Source organism: Thalia democratica, chromosome 4, assembly GCF_965202585.1.
Source record: "Thalia democratica chromosome 4, ktThaDemo2.hap1.1, whole genome shotgun sequence".
NCBI classification, from domain to species: Eukaryota; Metazoa; Chordata; class Thaliacea; order Salpida; family Salpidae; genus Thalia; species Thalia democratica.
The window spans coordinates 5,326,934-5,354,248 of record NC_139168.1 but is presented as its reverse complement, the minus strand read 5'-3'; the positions used below and the strand labels follow the sequence as shown (position 1 = coordinate 5,354,248).

General features: G+C 24.0%; 1 protein-coding gene across 1 annotated transcript; it reads right to left on the bottom strand.

The window, feature by feature from the left end:
* Positions 1–322: 322 nt before the first annotated feature.
* Positions 323–26,357, bottom strand: LOC145834884 (uncharacterized). Its single transcript, XM_082942408.1, has 16 exons — positions 26,261–26,357; positions 25,988–26,101; positions 25,351–25,433; positions 17,660–17,736; positions 14,655–14,860; positions 12,031–12,270; positions 8,907–9,051; positions 6,064–6,281; positions 4,324–4,468; positions 3,129–3,424; positions 2,759–2,807; positions 1,936–2,002; positions 1,760–1,867; positions 1,487–1,654; positions 1,180–1,277; positions 323–441 (listed from the first exon to the last, which is right to left on the bottom strand). Exons 4-16 carry the CDS (start codon positions 17,675–17,677, stop codon positions 397–399), a joined length of 1,803 nt encoding a protein of 600 aa, XP_082798534.1. The 5' UTR covers positions 17,678–17,736; positions 25,351–25,433; positions 25,988–26,101; positions 26,261–26,357; the 3' UTR covers positions 323–396.
* Between the last annotated feature and the right edge of the window lie 958 nt (positions 26,358–27,315).

Sequence of the window (27,315 nt, the reverse complement as noted above, 5' to 3'; positions counted from 1 at the left end):
AAACTTATATAAAATAACAGTTAGTCATTTTTTGTTCATATTTTAACAATTTTAAATTAAAGAAAAACAATATGTGCATTATAAATAGCTAACTTACTTTTTAACATACATTAAATTATTTTTAAATTTTGGTGGTTACAATTTAAATTTTCTACAAGTAATTTATTTTGAATTGTTTATTATTAATCATTAGAATAATAAATCGAATATTAAAAACCTGGTGATTAAATAATAACAAGCTTGGTTAAACAACAATATAAAAAAATAAAAGCATGCATAAATAGTTTAAAATGGTTAAATAATATTTGAATAACATTTTGTCCGAAAAAATAAATATGCAAATGTGAGCAAAAAATAAATAAGTTAAAGAGTTATTGTTTCAAATAGAACTTGTTTTTATTCCTTGCTTTTCTTTTTAATCATAGCACCTAGTCTCACGATCTGTTAATAAAAAATATTCAAATTAAACATGTACAATTTTTTGAAGTAGTTTATTTTTTTGATTTGTTAGAAAATTAAAATCTCACATAAACTTTAGTACGATGATTATAACGTTAACGGTTGACAAAATTTTTTTAAGATTTAAACTAAATTTTTTTAAAATGTTTTGTGTATAAGTAAAGTTATTTCTATTTAGTAAATCATATAATTATTTATAAAAATTTTTTGTTCAAATTGTTATGTACTTTAAAAAAATTACTACTGAACTTATTATCAACTAATTGTATCAAAGAAACAAAGCTTCAATCATATTTCGCTGATGCTACTTTATAAAGACAATTATATTTAGTATTTTTTTTTATTCGTTTTATAGTTGTTATAGCTAAATGCTTTACAATCTCTTCTTTGCGTAACAGAAACACAAAAAATAAAGTCACAAAAATTTTTATTGCATTAAAGTTTTAACAAACTTTATACATAGATTTACGCGATGCAAAAAGATAAGGGTAAATGAACTTTTTTTATACAGGAATTAAACATCAAAGAATTGACTACAATTACAAGTTTTTATATATTTTTTTACAATAACTTTTTTGCTAACCGATTTCGATATGTATCAAACTATCAAAAGTAAACTTCAGCTGACACATTTTTTAACGAGCAGTTAAAAATGTACATGGAAACTAGTATACTTCTCACTTTATTGTATGAAAACAAAAAAAAAGTAAAAGTACAAACCAGTGATTTCCTCTTGCTTTCTGATGGTATGGCAGCTTTGGTGCCAGATTGGCTAGAGCTGGAATACCCCGTGGCTGGTTCTGGTCGAGCTGATAGTTCTGTGAAAAAAATAAAATTTCAACAAAAAAATGTTTTCTATTGTTAATGTTACGCTACAGATTGCCTACAAATAATAACACACAACTGAAAACATACATAAAATTTTAAAAAATTAGCTCACATAATGAAAACACATAACAACATCTTAACTGTACAGCTAATCAAAATTGAGTAGTTACCATAATGCTAAATGTTTTCAAAAACAAACCTTCAAACGCTCGCTTTTGTGAATTGACCTTTTCAACCATATGGTCAATATCAAGATCTTCCGATACTATACTAACCGGAATGAAACTTTCGGAAGCGCAGGTCTTCAGGCCACGGGAAGTTGATGCTTCTGTACTACTTGGTGGGTGTTCTTGAGAAATCTTGTTTTCTATTAGAGTATTTTATAATAAAAGTATTACAGTTAACTTTGAGAAGTGATAAATAATAAAAATTTAGATATTTAAAATTTTGATAAAATAATTAGTATACCAACCGCTGATATTGGCACTTGCAGCCTTGTAATCAGATTTTATTTCTTCATCTTCATTATCATTACTTTTCTTTTCAGAATTAATTGATAACTTTGAGTTCCTATCAGCCACTGTAAACATAAAGAATTAGTTTAAATAACTAAATACATCTCATTAGACTAACAAAAAAAAAACTAACGCGTACTTTGATTGCAATTTCCACTAATTTCCTGTGGAAACGTGGTCACGGTTCTTTTTAGTTTGTCCTACAGGTTAAATTAGTTTAAGCTACATAAAATAATTTAGAAAAACTTTATTTTTTGTTATTTTATTAATATTAACAACATTTCTTTTGCATAAATTGTTGTACAAACACTTTACTTTTATACAAAAAAGCTTGTTAAATGTTAGTAAACCAATCGTTAGAACTTACTTATGAAAGTAATGCTTGGTTATGTTTTGTTCACTAATGCATTTCTAAGACCGTTTGCACAACAATTTAAATTAAATAACTAGATGGCTTGTTTTAAAATAGTAGTTATTCTTTAACTATGGTAAAAGAAAGATGAAACACTTCTTAACAAAATTATTATTTAATTAAATTTAATACTCAGAAACGTAAAAAAATAAGCTTTTTGCAATGTTTACTGTTTTTTAAAATAAACCTTTACAAGCTTTACGTATCGAAATCATACTTTAAAATTTTTGATAATAAATCAGTACAAAAACGTAAAAATAACATTTCTAAAACAATCATTTATATTTACATGCATTTTTAGATAAAAAAGCAATAAGCTGGTCTTGAAATTGTCAAATACATTACAATTAGTGATGTACCGGACCCACAAATTCGGGTCGGGCTGTATCCGGACTTTTTTTTTCAAATTAGGATCCGGCCGGAACCGGATTCGGATTTTTTTTCATATCAAGATCCGGCCGGATTCGGATATCAGACAAAAATTGCAATATCCGGCCGGGTCCGGTACATCACTAATTACAATATACAACAAAATTAAACGAACCCCATTTTGTTGGTTTTTATCTTCGCTCAAACTCCCATACATCTTTTCGCTGAAAATTTTGTGGAGAAATTATTGTTTATAAAAAATGGAGATTAAAAATTTTTAATTTGAAAAACTGTAAACAAGTTTATTTTTACATATTAAAATTTTAAAATATAAGTAGATATTAGATCAAAATATTAATTATATACAATTAAATAAAATTTAAACAACCTAATGTACAACAACTCAAGGAAGTAGTACTGCATAAACAATATTTAATCTTTTTATTTTGAATCCAAGTATTACAAATCTTGTATAAGAATAAAAGCATCAACAAATAAATCAATTTTTTAGTTATATTTAAGACATAATAATTTTATAAACTAACTATCTACTCAGTAGTTCTTTCTTTTCTTTCAGTTCGGCCTCCACTTTCACAATGTGGGCCTTCAAGTTTTTGCCTATGGTTTGTGCCTTCTTGTTCACTATGCTGTAATCCCTTAGCATCCTTTCAATCTCGTTTTCCTTCTCGATTAACTTTATCTTGATGTAGTTCAACTCGGTGCCACTCCTGCGAAACTCGTGCATGTAGAAATTTGAGAGGCTATCCAGCTCTGCGTTGTTTGATCTGAGTGTTTCTATCGTGGTATGAAGGTTTATGTTCTTGTTCTTCAACTTTTCAACCTATAAAAAATTGGAAAATTTTTTAAAGTTTTGATTTCTAAGTACACTAAAATTACAATATATATTTTGTACAATTACAAAGACGATTACATGAAAAATCAGGTTTTGACGACTCAAATTCCGAAAATTCAAAATGCTTAAAAATATAAAAGGGCAATAGCTCTAAACTTATAAATGCTAATCTGGGTCTAATTAAAAAGATTTTTAAGTTTAAAAAATATAAAAACATATAAAAAGATGAAATTAAAATTTCTACACAAAACTTTATTTTAGTAAGTTTTAAAACTTGTTTTCGTCATATGTAAAAAAATGCTTTAATAAAAGAAAAAGTTCATACAGTTTTAATTAATTTTATTAGGATGCTACGTTATTTCTTATATATTAATAGTTATGTATTATAGAGACCATTCGAAAAAACTTAAATTTATTGTTATCTAAATTAACAGTATTTAATAGCATTGCACATTACAAAAGCCTATGACTACTTCTCTCAAGTTATTTCTCTTTCAGTTTAAAAATTAAACTTACAAAATTTATATAATTTAAAAAAAAAAGCTCTTGCTTGTTTAATTACTTGTTCATTTAACTATCACAGTCTAAATAATTATTGTGAGAGAACTTTTAAAATATTTAAAAATATTATTATAATTTGAAACTAGTATTAGTTACATCTCAGATTTATATTAAAACTTTTCCAAAAAAAATTTTGTACGTCTAATCAATAAAATTAAAATTATATAAGAATAAAATTTTAAAAGTGTTGATCAAAAGAAACGATTTACGTCAACTTAAATTTAAACAAATTTTGATTTTTTTTAATTTCCGTATTTTAATGTTCGTGTATCGCGAAATAAGAATCTACACAAAGTTAAGAGAAAAAATAAACTTTTATCATTTACCTGTGTCTTATACTGAGAGTTTTCTTTTGCCAGTTCATGGCTGAGTTTCGCAATTACTTTTTCATGGTTTCTCTTTTCCAACCCACATTTTGAGTTAGATGGAATGCCTTTAGCTTCAGGCTTTAAAGTTTGCACCGTGATTGCGCTGTTATTCGAAATAAGTATGAAAAATTTAGAAAGTAACATGAATTTTACTTGAAATGAATAATAATAAACACTTATAGACTGAAATAAATTTTAAAATATTATCAATCTTATGTTAATATTATATGCTCGTAGTTTACTCAGTGCTTTTGAATATTTATGAGTATCTTTGTTTATCTAATATAGTTGAAAATACTTTTTTTACTGTTCTTATTCAAAAAATATAAGTGGCTGTGTCTCAGTAATGACTGAGCAATGATTATTTTCAAAGTTATTAAAAATAAGACGTTAAGTAGAAGTGAACGTCTTTTTGGATGATAATAAAGTAGGTACAAATATGTTTTTGTAAAAATAACTTGTGTAGCTGTTGTACTTAGAAAACAGTCTTGAAAAATCTAAAGCTAAGTTTTTACATTAAAGAATTTTTTAGTAACTAAACTTCTTAACAAAAATGCATACATGACTGTTTAAATTAGGATAATTTAAACTTTATATATCTAATTTGTTGAAAAATTTATTAAACTGCAACATTTCAAAAAGTGGTTTAATTAAAAAACAATCTCATGTATCTCTAATTGATAACAAAATACTTTAAAAAAGTATTTAAAAAGGAGTAAATTAAAACACTTAAACACTTTCATAATAAGACAATTGCTAAAACTAGCAATGTTCAAATATTTCTTAAAATTTTTTTTAACTATATTTTAAAGTATTTTAAACTATAAATACACGTATGCAAAACAATAAGATTACAAAATTAAAAATTCAAAAGTATTTTTTTTCAAAGAAGTAAACTATAATAAGTGAAAACTATTAGAGCTTGAATTGCTGGAGTTTGAAATGTCAGAACTTAAAAAGTCATGCACCTAAAAATAACCATTAATCGCCACTGATAGTACATATTTAATACTTAGCATTGAAAATTTAATATTACTCGTAAGCAATGCAAGCAAATTCTATTAAGGCAACTCTTGTTAAGCCTAACAACCTAACATTAATAAGCGCATAGCGTTCAACAACAACTAAAATCTTCGCCAGCTAAAGTGAATATAAAACAACAGATTAAATGTGCATAGTTAAAAATTATGATCTCTAATTTAATCCCAGTAATTTTTTTTTACTTAGGTGACAAGAAAATTATTAACTGCTATTGTCTGGTTGACTCACTATTTCGTCAACAACAAAAGTTTAGCAGTTAACATATAAAGAGGTAGTGAGAAATTTGCAAAAAAAAGAAAGGATAAAACAAAATTCGTGTATAAACAACTAAAACGTCAGTCGACAAAGCAACAATTTTCAGTAAATTATTAAATGAGATGCCTGAAAACACCAACAGTTTTTGCGATGGTTACGAATCAGCCTAAAGAGTCATTAAAAGTTTCAACTTACTATTTGATGTATAAACATCCTTATAACACAAAATAAGTTTTTTAAAAAGAATTTACGACGAAGGTTTATTTAGTAAGGTTAGAAAAGTCATCAAATTTAGATTTTTCAACTGTATCTTATAAACTTATAAATTACAACAGAAAAGCAACAAAAACTATAATTTTAAAGATAAACTAGAAATGTTACAAATTTTTACAACAAACTAACTCATTTTCCAGTGACGTAATACCAGCAGTTGAGCTGTCACCTGTGGAGTTGCTTGCCGACGTTCCTTCATTGCAGTCAGACTTACTGATAACTTTTGTTTTCTCCACAGCTTGTTTTCCTAAATTGTTATCTTTATTTTGTTCCTGCTGTTTCGCTTGACTCATCATTTTGTGTTTCCAAATCCCCATCTTGATTTTGCTCCTTGTTGGCATCGTTTTCTGTTTTCCATAATTCTTTAATTAAGTTTTTGTAAGTACAAACTTCAAAAAAGACTTTTTATATTTAAATGCACCTATTTCTTTTATATATTTTTATATATTTAATTTATAATAAAAAAAACAATTAAAATTGAAACAGGTTAACTCAAATTTACTAAAAAAAAAATGCAATTAATATTTTAGCATCTTTTTGTGTTTTTATAGATTGTAAATACTAATTAGATTCTAAGAAATGTTATTATAAGAAAAAAAAATATTTTGAAACTATTAAATAACATTTTATAAACATAAACTCTGTAGGTATTTTTTAAGGTACATTGAGTAAAACTAAGTAAAAAAGAGATTGAAAATTTACTTTTTTCAATTTTTTAAAATAAAATAAGTCTATGGTTTAAAATATTTGTATGGTACATCTTCAACTTAAATTAATACAACTTTATTTGTAAGACTAAAGACAACATAGTAAAAAATATATTTTTCTGAAATGTGTTTCAGAAACATCTGAGAATACTAGTAATAAAATTTATAAAAAAAAACATTTAAATATCCTTTGTAGTTAAGAAATAAGAAATGAAAGTAAAAATAGAATTTATTTTTAAATGTTTTTAAAGACATCAAAAATTGACCTATGATAAAAATAAACGAAATTTTAATCTACACATTTAGTTTCTTAAACCTATGCGCAGACTACTTAACGTCTATAAACTTTCCAATCGCTAGATTTACATGCTACTCGTCTTCAACAAGGGAGGTCAGGTGTTCTAGTCAAAGTGAAAATATGTTTTGAAAAGTCTTTTGCGGGCCAGACTTGTTAAAAAAATCCTAGCAGGAGAAGTTATTTTAAAAAATTGTACTATAAAAACTTTCTCTTCACAATTTAAGTTGCAACAAAGTTTTTAATTACAAAACACTGTAGGGTTACAAAATACAACTTAAAAGCATATTTCGATACTCCTATTACTAAAAACTTTTTTTGATACTCAAAATATGTTTAAAAGCTAGCTTATAAGTTACAAGAAGTCCCAGATTAATTTGTAACAAATGAAATACTTAAGTAAAACTTATCATACTATCTAATGTTTAAATCTTACTTGCACTAAACTATAACTTACATATTGATTTAATGAAAGATTTTTTTATAACATGAGCTTACTTAGTATAAACTTATTTACATTTTTAAAAAAAGATAAAATGCGAATGGTTATGTTATAAGGAAAGTAAACCGTTCTTTGTATAACCTTTTAATAATTTTTTTTTTCAAATACCCAGCATTTTTAGATAATATACATTAGATCTAAATTAAACGATAAAAAATCTTTTAGTGTAATATAAATTTTCACAATTAAGTGATATTGTCAGCAGGTAGCAAATAAAATGAAAAGTATTAAATTAATCGTTAATAAAGTAATGTAAAGTAACATAAATTTATATTTACTAAACATACAGTTTGATATAAAAAGCTAAAAGTGCTTTGCTAAAGTTGTAAGTAAAATATTTGTTTATCTTGTGTTTCTGTACATCATAAAAATAAGATATACAATTATTACTTAAAGTTCAAAATCAAAAATACGTAAGTTATACTGCTAAGATTTCTAATGTGTTTTGAAAAAAACGAAAAACATATTTCAATTAGGGCTTGGTGCTGAAAATATGTCTTAAACTATTTTTTTAATACTCAAGTATTCATATTCAATATACTTTATACAAGTAGTATCAATGATATTACTGCAGTATAGTACTAAACTTTTAACTTTAATCCCTAACCTATAAAACCCAAAATTAAAAATCAAAAATCTTACACATAATTAACCTAAACATATAAAAAGCTGTACTTTTGTTTAGTAAAACCTCAAAAAAAGTATTAGCACTACTGCAGCTAGTAGTTCCATAAGAAATTATAAACATCTTGATATAATATTTTTCTAAATTAGCGTATCTCAATCTGGGGTAACTTACCCCTGGGAGTAAATTCTCTAGTTTTAGGGAGTTAATTTTTTTTACCAAAAGTAATGTAAGTTAGTATGTACACCTTGTCTTTTTAACTTATAGTTGTTTTTAAACTGCATATATGCTTTTAAATTAAGTTAACTCTGTAAATCTTATTATTTTTTTGGATTTAATAAGATTTAAGTTAAATAATCTTTTTTTTTCTTTCATAATAAAACGCTATATTATATATTAGGGGAAATTTGGTAATAACCTTCCAAAAAGAACTAAAACAAGATAAAAAAAGTTAATTACCGCTGATTTAGATGTTATTTAAACAAAATGCTTCAAAATAATACAAATACTTATAATTAAAAGAAAAGTTTTAGTAAAATTAAACTAGACCTTGATGAAGTAAAACAGAAGTTAAATTTGTTTTTTTTTTCTGTCCTTTTTTATGTTTTATTTTGTATTTGTATACCTCAACAGTGATAGTTAAGTAAAATAAAAATTATTAATTTAATGTATAGTTTATTGATTTATTTAATTTACTAAGAAACACGTAGATAAAAATAATTTCAAATTAATATTAATTATAGACCTATAACTAAATAGTTATGTTATAAATTACTAGTATTAATTGTTTGTTTTATAAATTATATATAAATTATATACGTAATAAAATAAATAAATTCTTACCTGAATCTCGTATTTCATTGCTTTTTGATCAGTGGTTGTATTTAAAGCATCTTTTTGATTTCCATTGGTTTGCTCCTTAAACTCTTTATTCATGTTCTTTGCAATTTGATCCATTTCAGCCATCAACGTTTCCATTTCGATGAAACTGTTATACAATTATAAATATTTAGAAAGTTTTTTTAGATAAAACAAGTTTACTCAGTTTAAATTTTTAAATGTATATGTGTAGATAAAAAAACATTTTGAAAACAGCATAAATATAATGCTAAAATTCTTTTGTGATTTTATGTTGTTATAGAGAGTAAAGGAATAAACACAATATATTTCAGATTGTTATACTTCGTGGAGTAGCTTTCTTAAGTTTAAATGTAAACTTATGTACGTAATTTTCTGCCTTTATCAATCAAACTAAAAAAACCAGTTCAAACAATTTGTAAAGCACAAATAATAATGTAACATTGTAAACAGTCCAGACATTTGTGTTAACAGAACGCTTCATACTCCGTATAAAATAAATCTTACCAGAATAAGCAAGTGCTAAATAAGAAGAATATATAGAATTTATTTATTACAAAACAGAGCAAAAACAGATATTAAGGTTTAAAACATGTTTTTTTTTTGTAATAAACATTTTTCACTGTCTGATAACAAAAAGTTGAGTTTTTATCTTATGCATAAGAACACTACATTTTAACCAAGTAAATATGAGAAACTAAAAACAAAAGTAGGCTAAAGTAAAAATACAATTAAAAGCTACACATAAAACTCGAGACATTGTTCTGTTTTGACATCAACTCATTGAGTATGACATTGTTCATAAAACTCGAGATAATATCTAAATGTAACAATATAAATAGCTAGCTAATTCTATTATGCAATAAATTAAAGTCGCATAAACTGAGAGGTTGTTTCTTGTTTAAAATTAAAAACTAAGGGACAACACATTAGCCTTGTTCAATAGCCTATGTACTTTTCATTTGTGTAGATTTAATTTAAATTAAATTTATTATTTAACTGAGGATCTCGTTTGATTTCATTTAAACTAGTAAAACATTATTTTAACATAAAAGCTTAAAATTTGAGTTGTTTATAGCCATCAAATAATGTCGTGCTAAAAGTAAAACACTTTAAATCAGGGTTTCCCAAGCTTTTTTTTACATATTGCCCCTTTAAAGAAATAAAAAAAGCTATGGCCCCCTTTAACTAGATCAGTTTTCATCAACAACCCCAGTATATCTATTTTAATTTATGACCTCATGGCCCCATTGTGGTTCCTTTACTGCTCATGGCCCCTAAATATCTGTGGCCATTTTGTAAAACACATCTTTAAATAGATAAATTTATATATTACAGCGTTCGACAGATGAAGTAGACGTCGCAAAAAAACAGCTTAGATTGTAAACTGAAGGTTTATAATTATGAAGTGAATATGAAAACAAAACAATATGTTTCTTAAACCAAAGTCCATACAAGCTACACAATTTCTCAGAACAAAGAGTAGCATCTAAGAAAAATTAAAAATAAAAGAAAGAAAAGTAAAGTTTGTAATGAAGAAGCTTAAACATGTAAACTTAACTTTATATTATATAACGACAGTTATGTTACAGTTTACAGTACAGGAGTGGACTAACAATAGACGTAACTAGAAAAAAGCTCAGTTTGCATTGTAACAAATTTTTATCATAAAAAATAGATAAGTTAAAATTCAGTTATTAAAACGTGCACTTCGTATAATGAATTATTATCTTCAGAAGCTCTATTAATTAAAAAATTCCAGCCAAATTTGAATAATCAGCTTGGTCCTGATAAAGGATCAACTATTAATGTATTTAAATAATCCATTTTGTCTTAATTGTTTATAAAAATTCAGAGGTTTTCTTATAGATCTAAAATAAATATTTGCAAAACATATATACAAAAACTTTTCGTTTATACTTATAAAAACTTTTATTAGTACTAGTTTTGTTAACATTTTATCATTACAATGAGAATGGGTTATACGAAGGAATATTAGCTTGTATATTTTTATCGTTTCTTTTTTTGTGAATACTTTTTGTATAAATAACCTTTTAAAAGTTGCAGTTACTTAAATTTTTTGTAATGTTTACACGATCGACGACATTATAAAAGGTGCTTTGTTATTTATTTTTATGCATTTTTCTGCATGTTAAAAGTTTTTAGGTAGTTATTAAACTGAATGTTGCCTTATTAGTAGTTTATTTTTTATTTTTAATTGGTAAAAATTTATTTTTATTTATTTTTGTACTAAATGTTTGTTAATTTAGACTTTGACAAAAGTTTTACAGCTGTTTCAAACTAAAAAAATATATTAAAAAAAATACTCAATAAAGCTAGAATTTGAATACAGTCGAAGTACATCTAATATTGGTGAAAGCCATTTACACTTTTCATCGTTTTTGAAACAAAAAAAGATTGATTTCAAACTTATAATTTCAATTAGTAAATTTATAAGTAAATAACTTTATGTTTCATTTACGAATATACACGAGTGTTGACTAAATAATAACCAAAACTAGTTACTATTAGAATTTTAGAGAGCATAGGGCTATTTAATACTATTAAGATAAACAGCTACCAAAGCACGGTAATGTTTACAAAGTGATGTGAGTAACAACCAAAAGTATCTAATTAAAACAACATATGTATTTTATGCAAATAAATGAACAAAAATCAAAAGGTAAAATTTTTCAAACGATAGCGAATAACATTTTTTTTTATATAGTACTATTGTTATTTTGTATTTACTACTATAGAAATATTTCCGAGATTTTGATATTTAATCAATATAAGTTTTACTTTCTAAAACGTTTATACGATTTATTAGTAGACCATTTTTTATATCAATAGTTTTCAAAACACTTTAACTTTGTTCTAACTATAGGTTGTTCAAATTTGTAGTCAGCATGAGTTCAGATTAACATTTTATCCTTAAAACTATCTCGTAATTGTCTTATGACGTGTTACTATGAGTTGATGAGACTTTATCATAATTTCTCTTTTACTCTAATTTAATGTAGTTTTAGTTGTAATAGACTATCTAAAATTCTCATTAGCATGAATTTAAAATAGCTGAATAAGAATTATTTTACTTTAACAAACTAACTCATCATCCTTTAGTGAAGGTGAGACTTTAATATCGTTGCTCGTCGAGCTTTCTCCGTTGCACTCAGATTTATCCTGTTGTTCCAATGGCTTACAAAGAATTCTTGCGCTATCTTCTTGCATCATGCATTCTTGTTTTATCACCGTATTAGCATCATTGCTCCTCGAGCTTGTTCTATTTTCTTTTACGTTGTCGTAACTCTCAGGTTCATTATCCTCACTGTTATTGCTCTTGCTGGATCTGTTTTCGACAATTTAGATTTGAAATTTTCTTAACAAATACCTTAAAACAGTATGTTCATATTAGTTTGATATGACCGATGGTTATTTAACTTAGTAATTTTGAAATGAGTTGATGTAAGAAATACTACATGCTGTTCTAAACACCTTGATATACAGCTGAATGAATAAATAAACACATACAACAACTCTACTCATTTTAAAGATGAAAGCTACTTTTCAAGTAAAATATTTAAATTTTATACAAAGTGTCATTTTGGTGTAAACTTATTTACTTATTTTTAAACCTATTATTAAGTGTATAATTAAGTTAGGCTTTATGCAACAAACTAAATAATGTTTTTAGTACTAATAAACTTCTGATATAAACACAATTAACAAAATTAGTGTACAAAATTATGCATCAAAAAAAAAGAATGAATACAAAGGCAGTTTACAAAAAAGGAAGACAATTTCTACTTAAATAGTTATAACATTATGTTTGAATTACTAGTCACAAATGTTACGAGCTGCTTGATCCCTCACTAGTGGATTTGGTAAAGTCGGCTACAAGAGAGTTAGTCGGTTGGCAAAACTTATTGAAAAAAATATTAGTGAATCAAGTGATTAAGAATAATTGCATTAAAAACACTAAGCATCTTTTAAAATTACTGTTAAAATTTAAGATGATTTGATCTTCAAAAAAATTTTTTAGGCTAAAATAAAATTTACATTATTTGGGTCGTATGTTGCAAACCTCTAAACCAAATTTCATGTTTTACTTTTAAGAATCTTTTTAATGTAAAAACTGACACACAACATTTTAAATATTTCAAAAATTAATTAAGTATAGAATCAAACTTATCGTAAAAAAAATCATTTTTAAACAGTTGATAACTGAACAGTTAAATTTTTATAATAGCTTTTAAAAAAATGTAATTTAATATTTAAAAGAAATAAACTTGTAGTGAAAGTATTAAATATTAGTTTTAGTATAAACAAGTTCGAAACAAATTACAAATAGTTTTATAAAATTTATGTTTAAAACAAACATGAGTAAAAAAGTTTTCTTCATAAATATGTAACTAAAAAGATGTTTCATGTCATTAATACTTCAAAATAAGTTGAAACATACTCATCACTTGCATTTTAAAATTGAAACATAGCTTGAGTCTATGTAGTTGTATAGCTGCTAAAATTTCTAACGTATATATGGAATAACAAGGAGTTTATGTTTTAATAAGAACTACATGTAGTGGTACTGTTTTTGTGTTTTTATTTATTTTATGTCAAACAGATTAACTACGCAACTAATATATACCTAAACTAAGATGAGTTAACATGATTACTACATAAAGGAAAGTTTATAAGTGAAGCTCGGTTTAGAGTATCTACACTTTTTAACTGTTTAAAAAAGAGTTTAATGACCATAATAAGACAGAAAAAGTTGTACATAGTACTTAAATGTTTTTTAAATGCAAGAAAAATAAAAAAATACAACTTTAACAAATAGCAATTTAAAACAAAATGGGAAATTATTTGGCTTGCATATTAAGTCAATACATTGGAACTAACTAAACAGCTGATTACTAAAAAAACTCATTAATCCGCGCCATCTTATTACAAAATTGTTATAACCGAAAAAAACCAAAATATCAACACCTATTCCAACATTAACTGTAATATATAAAACACGACAAAAACAAAATTTACAGTTTAGCGAACCAAAGATACGCTGATGAATCCACTATTGATGAGTCTTAAAAATAGCCCAAAACTGCACTTTAAACAAAAAATATTTCTTATATATGTTTAAAGGTTAAATGATGATAATAGTTGTTTTATATAAATATTTTAAGTTTTGAAAAAAGTACCGACATCTTCTATAGTGATTTTTAAAAGTGTTATGACTGCAAAAGTTTATGTAACGAAGACAAAATGAAGGTTTGTTTATTGTAACCATGTGCCATGTGCATATAAGTGGCGTGTCGTTAAATTTTTAATAAAATAAAGTTTCAAAGTTTCAAATTTTCTAGATATAAAAATTGAAAGAAATAAGTTTTGATACTTCTCGTTTAATTGTCATAAAGTGTTTTTAGATGGCTACTATTTAATCCTACCTTATGTTACAACAAATTTAAAGCCGAAGAGTAATAAAACAATAAACAGACAAAACATCAGAAGACTGAGAAAAATAACAATATTTGATTAAGAAACAGTCAACATATACCAACAGTGGTAAATAAAACAGAAATAAGTTGTAAACTAAATCAATACTTAGCTTTAATGTATAAAATTGAATTTTTTTAATAGTCACTCTTAGTACACGAACTACTTCATAGTGACAACAAAAACTAATTCAAACGAAATTTCAAGGCATAATTTACAATAAAACAAGAAACTAACTCGTTTTCCGGCAACTTAGAACCATCAATCGACTTTTCGTAGCTTGCCGAGTTGCGGATCATTGTGGTTGCTTCGTTGCGATTAAGTACTTTCTCAACCATCTTTTGTACGAACTTCTTATTGTTACTTTCCTCTTGTGACGCTTGACTCGAAGGTTTTTGCTCCCTGACACCTATTTTGACTTTGCTCCTTGTTGGCGTCTTCTTCTGTTTTTGATTGTCATTGATTAAATTTTTATCAATAAAAGCTTTAAAGAAGACTCTTTTTAGTTTATTAGGCTTGTAAGTGTTAGCCGAACTTTTAGCTGCTTCATGTACATTGTACATGCAGTTTATTAACGAAACGCTTAAGTGTGTTAGTTCACATAATTTTATTTGTCTTTTTTATCTTTTTTACCCTTACCAAATCGCATATTCTAGCCCTTACCGTTACCTTAACTTTTACAATTTTGTAAGAAAGAACTGCATGCTTAATAAGTTGATAACTATTTTGCCTCTAACAGTGCTACATATTCGATTAACAATTCAAAGTCTCCCATACTTTTTATCCATTTATTACTTTTTAAGAATTATTATCTTAATTGAGTGTTGCTAATAGTAAAGAAAAAATTATTATTCCATGTAAAACTATGTAAAGCCAATTTTTTTTTTTTAAACTATTTTCGATTTTTAGTTTATTTTATAAGTTTTACAAAGTTTGAACTTTAAAGTTAATGTTTTAATTTTATACTAAACTCCATCTGAGTGTAAATTTACTTTTCTATGTACTCATATTTTTTTAAATGTATAATAATCAATACATAATAAAGTTAGGCTTTATGATAGAATTTAAACGTTTTTAAACTAAAAAATTTCTATTATAAAAATAACTTCAAAAACAAATATTTAGAAGTATACAAACTAAAGATTTAAATGTTTTAAAGTTAAGATTATACTTCTAAATAAAATACAATTGGTTTTTTAGGTTCAACTTAAATCTTACACTTAACTACCCTTACCTTAACATGTAAAGAGGTTTACTTATAATAAATTCAACCAAAAACAAAACAAAGTTTTAGCCCGTAATTGTAACAGTACTACTGTAGCTACAGTTAGAGTACAAAGTTTGGTTTTTCCCTTAGTGTAACTGTGTAACTATTTATTAGATTTTATGTAAATATAACACTCTAGTGCAAAACTCATACTAAATTTAGTAAATTTCAAATTTTAGCTATATAAAATAAACAGTAGTGAAACATGTTATAATCTTAATGAAAATTTATACAAAAAAGACGTTAGTACTTTGTGAAAATTTTCATATCCACAAATAAACTTTTTACGATTGATATTTAAAATAATTAATTAAGCAAATTTTTACTTTCTTCTGAAGCATATATCAGTTCTTATAATTGCCTCTGCAATATCCTTATATAATAGTCTTGAGAGTTAGCAATTATGACTTATAACTGTAAGGGCTAGCAGTTGACTACAATGTGTATAGACCTATCAGTTCTCTAAATAGAAATCCTCTAGTTAGTTAATAAGTAAAAAGTTTTAAATCCCAGGTTACTCGTTTTCAGGAAAACATTTGTTAACTGTACATAAATCACAATACTAATCATTACTAAAGTTGAGAAAGTCATAATCCTAAAATACAAATCCGAATTGGACTCATTAGCATTAGAAATATTTACCAAAATTATAAAAGTAGTATTATTTTGTAGACCTAAAAAAACAAAAGAAATTTATAATTTACTGCTGTAAAAACTAGTGAGTTTTTTTTATAAACAATATAAAAAATAAACCTAAACCATAAAGAGATGTAGTGATTTTTTACTAACGAGATACTATTTAAAATTTCACCAAAAACAACAATTGAATATAAGATATTTTTTTTGGCTTTCAGCAATTAGTTTAAAAATTGTCCTTTGGTTAGAGAATTACTAAAAATACCATTTTGGTCAGTAATCAAGTTTGGTAAATATTGCATAGTAACTTTAACACTTAATTTGATAAAAATCACTCAAATATTGGTCTTAAATGTTTTTTTTTTTGAACTCAAATATCACAAAGTTTTCAAAAATACTTCGTTTTAAGACTTTAATGAGCGTGTAAAGTTAATGTTTTATATTACTTCTTTCATTTTTTGCCTATTGATATTTTAGACTGAATATAATAAAACTTAAAAAATTTATCAAGTTAGTAGCAATTTGGTAGTATTTGTACTCAAAAAATACTAATTTTTTGTTGTCATAATTGAGAAGCTAAACAAAAACACAGCATAACACTATTATAATTTTCGAAAAATATAAAACAAAAGGATATAAAACAGTTTTGCAAAATTTTACGACTTTTTTTTTCTGTATAAAACTAAAACGTATTTTGATTTGACATCTGAGTTTTTCAAATTTATAATAAAAAGAGTCTAGAAGAGTTAAATAATTTTTTTGAGGAATTTATTTGACTTTGTTTACAGTAAGTCTTTAAGCTGAAGTACTGCGCTACTAACTTAAAATTCACACGTCACTACTATTCTTGTATTATTTTCAACAGTTTGATATCAAAAAAAAAAAGTTTATGTAGTTAATAAAAAAAATTTCAAGTATAATTTTTTTTAATGTTTGTACTTTGTTGGTATTACCGTTCTGATTTTATCTGGTTTCTATCAAAATATTTTTAATGTAGTCAGTTTATTAAAAAGTCGAAAATAAGCTAGACTTCATCATCAAAAACTATGGAATTATTGGTAGTAGTAAAATGGGATTTTTTAATAAAATAAACCCTTAAGGTTCTAACTATCTAAGATAGATGTCAATAAACCAAGGCCCACAAGCGTGTAAATATATCAGAAATGTTTAAACTTGTACTAAAAATTCTTGTGCTTTTAATAAAAAGTAAAAAGGTTTCTAAAACTATGGCCTGCGACAACTGAATGTCTTCCAGCTTCTGATATAGCAAATAACTTTTTAAAATTTTATTTATTATTTTAAATTATTAAAAATTGTAATTTAAATTGTGGTTTCTAACCTTTAAGAATTTTTGCATACCTCAGATCCTGATTGTTTGTTATAAAACCTCAGTTGTACACTCAGTCTTTTATGTTTCTGTATCAAAAAAAAGTTTAGTTAAAGTTTTTGTAGTTTACTCAAAAAATAAGTCAAATAAATGATATTGCACTTTCATAAATATCCAAGAAATATGAGATGATTGAAATTTAGTCAAATGAATTCTAGTATAATTTGACAGCTAGAAACCTTATTTTTAGAAAAACACTGTGTTTTATCATTTATATTTAAAAACTACATATTAAAGTTTACAAAAGTAAAATAGTTAACACAACAGTATTTATTACAGAGACTACCTAATAACATAAAAATTACCGTTTTATAATAACTTTCTCACTCTTACTTTGAAAAGTTTAGGAGTTTTGTTACAATAATAATTGTGATACTTTTAAACTTTGTTATACAAAATTAAATGACAAATATATAAGAACCGCACATCATTATAATCAATTTTTAAGTTTAGATAGTTATAAAACCATACAATTTTTAAATTGTTAATGATTTGAAATGTATTACTATTTTGGACTCTATGTATATTTGGAGTCTTTATAAAAGTTTTCCTTTAAAAATTAATTTACTTATCTTTTTAAATTCACAAACTAATCAGGTACAAAATAAATATAGCATTGCAATATAACATAAGATAAATACTTTTTACACATTTAAAATATTATTAGGTAAAAAATTATTGAATTTCATGAATAAGTATCACACAACAAAGTTATAAGTTGGTTTAATGTCATCAATAAATCTTAGTTAATAAGTTGGTGCTCAAGGTAGTATAAGTTTGATAAGAAGAAATGTTTTATCTAAAATTCAAAAACTCTTAGAATGATTAACTCATAACTAATAAAGAGGGAGTCTTACAATTCTCCATATAGATACAATATATTTTTCAATAAATAAATATTGAAAGTTTTCAAATATCCAAAGCAAAAATTTTAACAATTTTTTTTGTAATAAATTTATATACATAACCCAAGCAACTTTTTTTTTAAGTATATTATTGGAAAATGTAACATTATCTCATAACAAATTTGTTACAAAATGTATTTAACAAAATTTTGTACAATGTACTAGAAAAAATCATACTGTTTTAATACTATTTATAATTCTTCAATTAGTAGTACTTTAGTTGAGATTAAAGTTTGATAAAAGGTATGAATAGCAAGTTAAAATTTTATTTTTTTCAGAGTTAAAAGGGTTTTGAGAAAAGATATTGACTAGTTAAAAAATATTTAACTTATATTACTTTCCAATTTATAGTATTGTACACCATACATAAACTATATTAAAGAATTTCATAGTTATGATAAATTTACAATATATTGAGTTTAACATTTTTCTTTAAAATTTAAAACTTTTGTGATTAATTGTAAAATAAGAAGCGAAAGTTATTGTTAAACTTACCATAAAAAGTAAAAACAATTGATATTAAAATAAGTTATTAATGAATTACATAATACATTTTTAGTTATTAATGAATTTTCTTACGACCAAATAATTCTTTTTTTATTTGATAGTAGGTTTTTGTATAACATTTTAGTACTTCTTTTACTTTTAATTATAAATACAAGTACAAATTTTCATGTTTACAAAACTTAAATAAAAAAAGCTTTAACTAATTATGAAACCAAAATTATATATTCATAAAAAAAAAATTTGACTTGTGTAGGATATAAATTTACTGTTCAAAGATAAGCTAAAATTCTTTGAAATAAACTTTAAAGTCGTTAATAATTTTAAATTTTTAGGTTAGTACAGTACAGGGTTGCAAAATGATTTTATTTTAATATTCTCAGATGTTTTGAATTTCTTTCAGGTTTTTAAAATTAATTTTTGTCTTTTTTTTTTTGTATAAAGTTAAAATTAAGGTACAAAAGTGTCAAAAACAATATAAAATAATTGAAAAAATACTGGAATGCCACTTACAAAGTGTTTTACTAAGAAAAGGATGATATCAACAAAAATATCATTAATTTAGGTGCAAAAATATTTAAAAATTCCAGGATTTTTCATGTTTGTTTTTAAATTTCTCGAATTCCTTTTTTTTTTAGGTTTCCATGTTTTTTGCAACCTTTTATAATATTATAATATGTGTTAATTAAAACTATACTGTTAACAAGCAAGTTGAATTTTGCTTAAGATTTTATAACTAGGTTTAACTGTTATTTTCAAAGATTTTTCATTAAATAATTTTTACTATGTTTAGATATCTTGATAATTTAAAATTAAGTTATGATAATTCTACCCAATATTTAATTATCCATTGTAAGGTGTTAAAAAACTAGAGTTATTAAAATTATAATTAGATTTTTGCTTTTTAGTTGTATTTTATTATTTAATTTTCTTTAGGTATGAAAAATTACTCATTACTTATTAAGTACAGCTATTTTTAATGACACATTTTTAGTTAATAATATAACTCAAAAAAATTTAACCATCGCAGTTTTTACTTTTAGGACTACTTCGTAGCATTTTTTGTTAAAAATACTTTTTTTAGGTATGGCCTCATTATTTTTTAGAAGAATTTGAATTGTAAAAAATTGAAGAGTTATTTAAATAAACAATGTCTTTTATATTTTCAGTGGAAGTAAATAACAGTATTATACTTTTAAAATCTACTAATTTATGATCTTATATATAGTTTAAACATTATGAAAATTCTAATAATAAATTAAACTTTTTTGTTTAAAAATAGATTTAGTGAATAGCAATTTTTAAATTGACCAAAAATGTATAATTATTATTAAATTAATTCAAATAAATTTTCTTTTTTCTTATATTCAAAATGTTTTTTACAAAGAAAAAGTTATTCTATGATATTCTATCATTTTGAGTAAAACATATAGTAGAACTCTAGTGAGCTCAACATTTGTAGTTAAAGAGAATATAGTTATTACTACTCTTTTAATTAAAAACGAAATTTTAAATAAAGTTCACAAATTTAAAGTTTTTTTTATGGTCAGTAACATTTTTCTATATGTTATAAGTAAATACAATTTTAAGAATATAATTTACCGTAAACATTTTTAAAGAAGAACTATATTATTTTTTCAAAAACTTGCCAAAGATTAATAAACTTTATCAAAAAAAATCACCAATTAAACTAAGTATAGTAAAAAGTATGAGATTTTGTACAAATATTTCAAAAATACATTAAGTTTCATATACACTATTTCTAATATACTACACATAAGTAAATTAACAAGTTATTTTAGAAAACACAATTTAATTGGCCACTTTTTTAAACTAACGATGTAGCATACATCAATTAACCAACATGCAAACCCAAATTAAAAAGATTTTAAAAGTTCAAAATATTAAGTTTAAAGGTATGTAGTTTTTCTTTTAATACTTTTGGTAAGAACTTTATTTATCAGTTTCTAATGAACAAAATTAATTTTTATTTCATTATGTTTATTCCTATAAATTTAAGGCTACTTGCAAAATTTCATCTGGTAAGGTTTGCCCTTCTTTGAGTTAAAATAACTGCCCTGAGTGACCAAAACTATCTGAAGTGTCCTTAAACTGTCTCGAGTCATCCTAAGCTTTTTAAGATCTAAAAAGTGCTAAAAAAATATTACTTTTCAGTATCTATATAAATTATTCTTTTAAACAGAGTTTTTCTAAATTTTATTCTGAGTGTGTGGCAACCGATTGAAAACATGGTTGAAAAAATAGTTTTTTTTGTATTAACGCTATCACATTTAATTGAATATAAATGTAAGTGATCTAGATAAAAGATATATATTAATTTTTTATGTAAAATAAGTACTAAATTTTTTCTTATATTAGGTTTTAAAGTAAGTTTATATTTTAACTACATTATGATTAACTTTAACATTTAAGGGTCTGTTCAGATTTTTATTTATGACTTATATATTTTCCTAATTTTTACATTTATACATGTTACTCGTTGTAATTTAAATAACATAAGTTTAATTAAAATGTTCAGTAAAAACAGAAAAACTTTATTAAAAAGAGCAATTCTAACTCCTTTAAACATTTGTCATTGGGTTTACTTAATATTTAACTATAGCTCAGATACTTCAGAACTATAAAACATGATTCTAATGTATCAGTTTTATACAACACTTAAATTTTAAATATTTCAAAAATGATGAAATAGGATAAAATGTTTCATATTTAAACTGTACACAAGTCTTAGTTTTATTTAAACATAAAGGTTACTATTTGAAAGTGTTTTTTTTTGTAAAAACTATAGTAAATAGTTTTCCCTGAAATCAAAAGAACCTAGCTATTAAAATTTATATAACATAATGAAGTTTTATTTTAGCTAATGCTTAATAAAAGTTTTGACTATTTATTAATGTATTTTTTAAATATTTTAAATTGTTTTAAAGTCTTCTACTCATAACAAAATTTAAAGCACATAGTTTTCAAAAATAAACAAGAAATATTTTTTTAAACTTTTAGTGTTTTTTGCTTTTATATTAACTTATAAAAATGTTTTTAATTTTTTCAACACACTCTGTGTGCTATTAAAAAAATAAAGAAAAGTCCATGTTAACAATAAATTTAAAACAATTAATAAGTTTTTATGTTTTTTATAAAAGCAAAGTTTTTTATCATTGAATTGTTAACTTACATTTCAGATTACTTGTTTAAATGGTGTAATTTTTAATAGGTAGTTATTATAGAATACTAAAACAAGTGGCAAGTATTTCTTACCTTAGCTTAAAAGCTTATACTCTAATGATTTTCATAGAACATAAGTTACCTTTATAAAAAATCATTTCACAAAAACTTTCTTAATCATTACATCTTGTACAAGCATTACAATTTGTTTAACTTTAGATATTTTTCAGGGTAGTTTTAAAACTTATAATAGATGTTATTGGAAAACCTTAAAAGCTTAGGGGGCAATAAGAAGCCACAAGGCCATTACTTAAAATTCATACTAGATATTTGTAGATTCTGATAAAGAGTAAAAGAAAGGTAATAAGTGTGTTTAAGGGTAGCTTTTTGAGAATTTTTCAAAGAGGGCCATAACTTATTTTTTCTTTAAAAGGGGTATTATAAAAAAAAGCTTGGGAAACCCTGACGTAATGTTGTTTGCAGATTTTTTCCAATCTAAACTTAATACAATTAAAATACTCAAATTTAGCAATATCACCAGTATTTATTTTGTACAATATATACTTTTTCATTTAGCTGTTGTGCACATAACTTTTTGTACTTACATACTTCTATGCTTTTCACAAATTATTGATAGTTAGCAATTTACTTCTTTTAATAGTATTCACATTTTTTTACACTTATTTCTGATAGTAGATTACTATTTATTAGTTGCTTTTATTAAACTTTCTTTGTCATAAAATACATTAATAAAGCAAAACGTATTATAACTCATAGAATTTTGTGAACGTTTTAATATCAAAATCGATATTTTTTTCTTTAAAAACTTTAAAAACTAATTGCAGAAGTAGTTTTATAAATAATCAATATAAAAAGGGTTTCCAAACTAATTTTCATAATCTCCTATCTAGCAAAAACTAAAAAAAATCATCTCCTAATTTTATTAGATAAGACCCAATTTACTATTCAATTACCTTTTCACTTTACAGAAAGGAAAAGTAAATACATCATTTGTGAAAACCTGGTATGAAAACTAAAATGTTTTAGGGGTTTTAACACTTTTTTAAAAGCTAAAACTTTTTTCTTTTTTTTCTAAAAAGTATAAGTCATAATAGACAGTTGTCTACCAATTTAATATTAGTCTAGCTTTAAAATAAAAGTAAAAACCATAAATGTATTTTAACTTTTTGAATTTTTGATTTATACACCAGGAAATATAAAGGTTTTCGCGAAATTGCAGTTGTCCAGTGAAATACATGGAACACAGCTTAATGTCAGCTTAATACAAAAATACCAACTCTAATTTGCAGTTGCAAAAAGTTTTAAGCTGATACTTTTTAGTAAAGGAACACTTTTCACAAACACTTGCAAAATTTTTTTGTTTATTATTTTGCTTGTAAAGATAAATTTTAAAGGCTTATACTGTTTTTGACAAAAATTTTAAAAATCTATACCTATTCTTAAGGTATGTTGAGTTTTAAAGTCATTTATAATAGTTTTTATGGTTTTTAGTATATAAAAAAAAAAAACAAACACAGGACATTTAAACTCAAATATTATCATTTTAAAATATTTCTCTTTGAAAAACTTTTTTTCTCGCTTTTTACGAAAACTAAAAAATCTCTAGCCAGGCTGAACTTGAAAAAGTTATGAAAAATATATAGTTAAATAATTTTAAAGTTTAAAACTTTGATGTAAATAAATTTTATTACTTTATAAAAATCAAGGTGTAATTATGGATTAAAAAAAATTTATGTATAGACAAATTGATTTAAGTTAAAAATAACTTGCCATCATTATTATACTTTTGATTTTCAAAAAATTGGAAACTAGCCTGACTTACCTTAATAACAATCCTGTACTAAGTATTTAAAGACTAAATTTACAATTCAAAATACAATATTATCTAAATAAACTTAAATACACTTCAACAAAAATTAATTCCAATATTAATAAACTGAAACTTATCAAACATAAACTAAAACTATTAAACTTGATGACAACACTACAAATTTATAATGAACTAGTTAGAACAAGTTATGCAACGTACAATAAAATAAAATTATGTTGCTTAATTAGTATAAATTGTTTGCATACAACGTTCTATTCAGTTCAAATTAACAAATTATCATTAAGCAACAAATTAGTGTCAATTATTTTGTTACTTAAAGCCACAAATTATTTGTTAAATAATTTTGCTAGTATATCTTAAATCGCAGTGAATAAGTTACGCAATAAAGCTTTGTAAAAATATAAAGATTTAAAAAAAAAATTAGCTTAGTTTCAAAACGGCTAAATAAAATTAGTGTTTACAATATTAAGTTTAATAACTTTAAATATGATCATGTTATTGAAGAGATCTAAAGATAGTCAGTAAACATTATAATTTATAAACTTAACATAGAAATTAATAGTAAGTATATTTTTATTTATCGGAGTCGTCAAAACTCATTTTAAATTTTCTTACGTTTTTTTTTTTGTTTTTAACTTTTTCAAATTGAAACAATGTATTTTAAAGTTTAAACATAATCATTTACACTTAATTATGCTAATTCATGAAAATGATTTTACTTACAATTGTAAATTTGATAAAAAATATTTTAAGCCCAAATGTTCGAATTAATTTGGCAACACAGATAGTAAAATGATCTCGGTTGTTTTTTAAATTACAACAGAATCTGCATTAAAAACTTTTTAAAAGTAATTAAAATTTGTCAGGAAACACAACTGTTTATTTTATTTTATGTAGTTTCTTAGACCATATAAAACCGCGTTTCAAAATTTAATTAAATAAGGTCTTTAGAAAATATAAGTACGGTTTATATTTCTACTAACAAGTTTTTACACACTTATTTTCTATTGCAAACATTTTCCATAACAATTATAAGTTTTGTTCATTATTAATGTTTACATGGGTCATCTAAAAACTATCTTTAAAACATAGAAATTAAAAAATTATCAAAACTTTTACGATAGCTATTATATTATTTATTATTGATTATATATACATAACTTATTTCAGTTGTTGACTAATAATAAAAATTAGCAAACCTTTCTTCGGAAATAGTTACCATTTGTTCTTGTGTATCATATTACCTTTCATTCATCAACAATGTGGAGCTTTCGGCTTTAAACTAAAATAAAAGTTTACAAAATTTTTTCTAGCTCATTAAAATTTTGTTATTATCAAATTTTGATTAAAAAATGTTTGTGTTTTGGTTTTAGGTTTTGTTTAATAGTATTAAAAGCATAAAATTAAATATTTAAAATATTAGAAATACATATTATGTTAAACTTTTTATCTTTTATGAGAATCGAAAAATTAAAAATGAAAAGAAAACTTAATATTATGTTATCTTAAAAAAATTGGTTTTCATATTCAATTTATCTTATACACATAAGATATATAGCAAAAAGTGTTTTTTTTATTAAAACTCCCAAATCAAACTAAAAAAATTTTTCTCTCATAAAAAAACAACTTTAGGAGTTGTTTATGCGATTAAAATTATTGTTTAGTATACTAAAAATAAAAATAAGCAATATACTTATATCTAGAAACAAATTAATAATTTTTAAAATTGTATGTACAAATTTAAGTTTATTAAATAACTTTTTATTAACATATACCCTAACTTTAAACTTAAATAATTTTTTTTTTTTTTTGATACCTTTAATGAAAAATGATTACCTTTCTGATCAAATTTGAACTGGTTCAGGGGTAATCAAATTGCGAACCTACCAACAAATTTGGTAGCCCATTGAAGATTTTAGCCAACTACAAACTTTTTAACTGTAAAACAACCTGTGAAAACAAGCAAATTATAATTTAATTTTAGCCACTTTCACGTTTGCTTTTAGTTTTATTTTTAAAAAAGCATTAAATTTATAACAGTTTCACCTAATATTTGCTTCAAAATAACTTTTTGAATTAGGGTTTTTATTGTACAATGTTGAAACTTACCGGCGGTTTGCAAAAACTTTTCCCAGTAAGTTGAGCTTGTCATCTGTGCCGCCCATGTTTGGAGCGATCCTTTATTTAATGGGTTTTTTAATTAATCCTATATGAAAAAGTAAGTTGTTTATTTTTTTATACAATACTAAAGATTAATTCAACTTTGTTTTAAAAAGATAAAATAAAGTTCGCATAAATAAAGCTTCCACGTTTTTTTAAGAAATACGTCAATATAAATTAATTTAGTTCAGTTTTATGGCAACCGTTTTACTTTTTATTAAATGATGAATAATTTCTAACAAATGCAAAATTTTCACATTTAAATTTCAAAATTCAAATAGTATTAATGTACAAGTATAACTACGAATAAGTTGCAATTGAGAGACACTTAATGTAACAAATGTAACTTTTTTTTATAAATAATAAATACTATTTACATATATCGTTTATTTAAAACAATTTGAAAATATTTTTTTCAATTATATGTTCTTCCTTAGAGTCGAGAAGTCTCTTTAGGACATAGAGAACTAATTATATAATTTAAAAGACTATTCTTAACACGCGATTTTTTAACTTGAGTAAAGACAAAAGTATAAAACAAATTAAAGTCAATTGATTTTGGTGTTTTAGACTAAATTTGATAAAATTCTTGAAAATTAATTAAAAACAATGAAAATATTGTAAGATTAAATAGGGTAAACATATTGATAAAATAAGTTCAATTTAATTAATTTTTTAAGTATTAATATAGCAACTATCCATAATAGATAAAAAAATAATATAGTGTACATTACAAAACACTAATGTCATACTCGAAACTGCGCACTTGCAACCATATAACTTTAAAACTTAAAAAAAGAAGTACAAGTTTAAAACTTGCTTAAAGTTCTCTGTCACTTATTTTTTATATAAATGTTTTCCTAAATTTGTCTAAAAAAATCATAAAATGTTTTAAAATCAAAGAAAATTTTACATCTTGCAGCTTTTAGAAGGTCAACTTTCACATATATAGTTTAGTTACAAAGTTTGTTGAATTTTAAAATCAGTAGTTGTTACTAATTGAC

Excerpts from the sequence above, each read along its gene's own strand:
- LOC145834884 (XM_082942408.1), bottom strand. Across the intron at positions 2,003-2,758 it reads ATAAAAACCAACAAAATGGG|GACAAACTAAAAAGAACCGT; the intron begins GTTCGTTTAATT and ends TTTAACCTGTAG. Across the intron at positions 1,868-1,935 it reads AAATTGCAATCAAAGTACGC|TGGCTGATAGGAACTCAAAG; the intron begins GTTAGTTTTTTT and ends TTATGTTTACAG.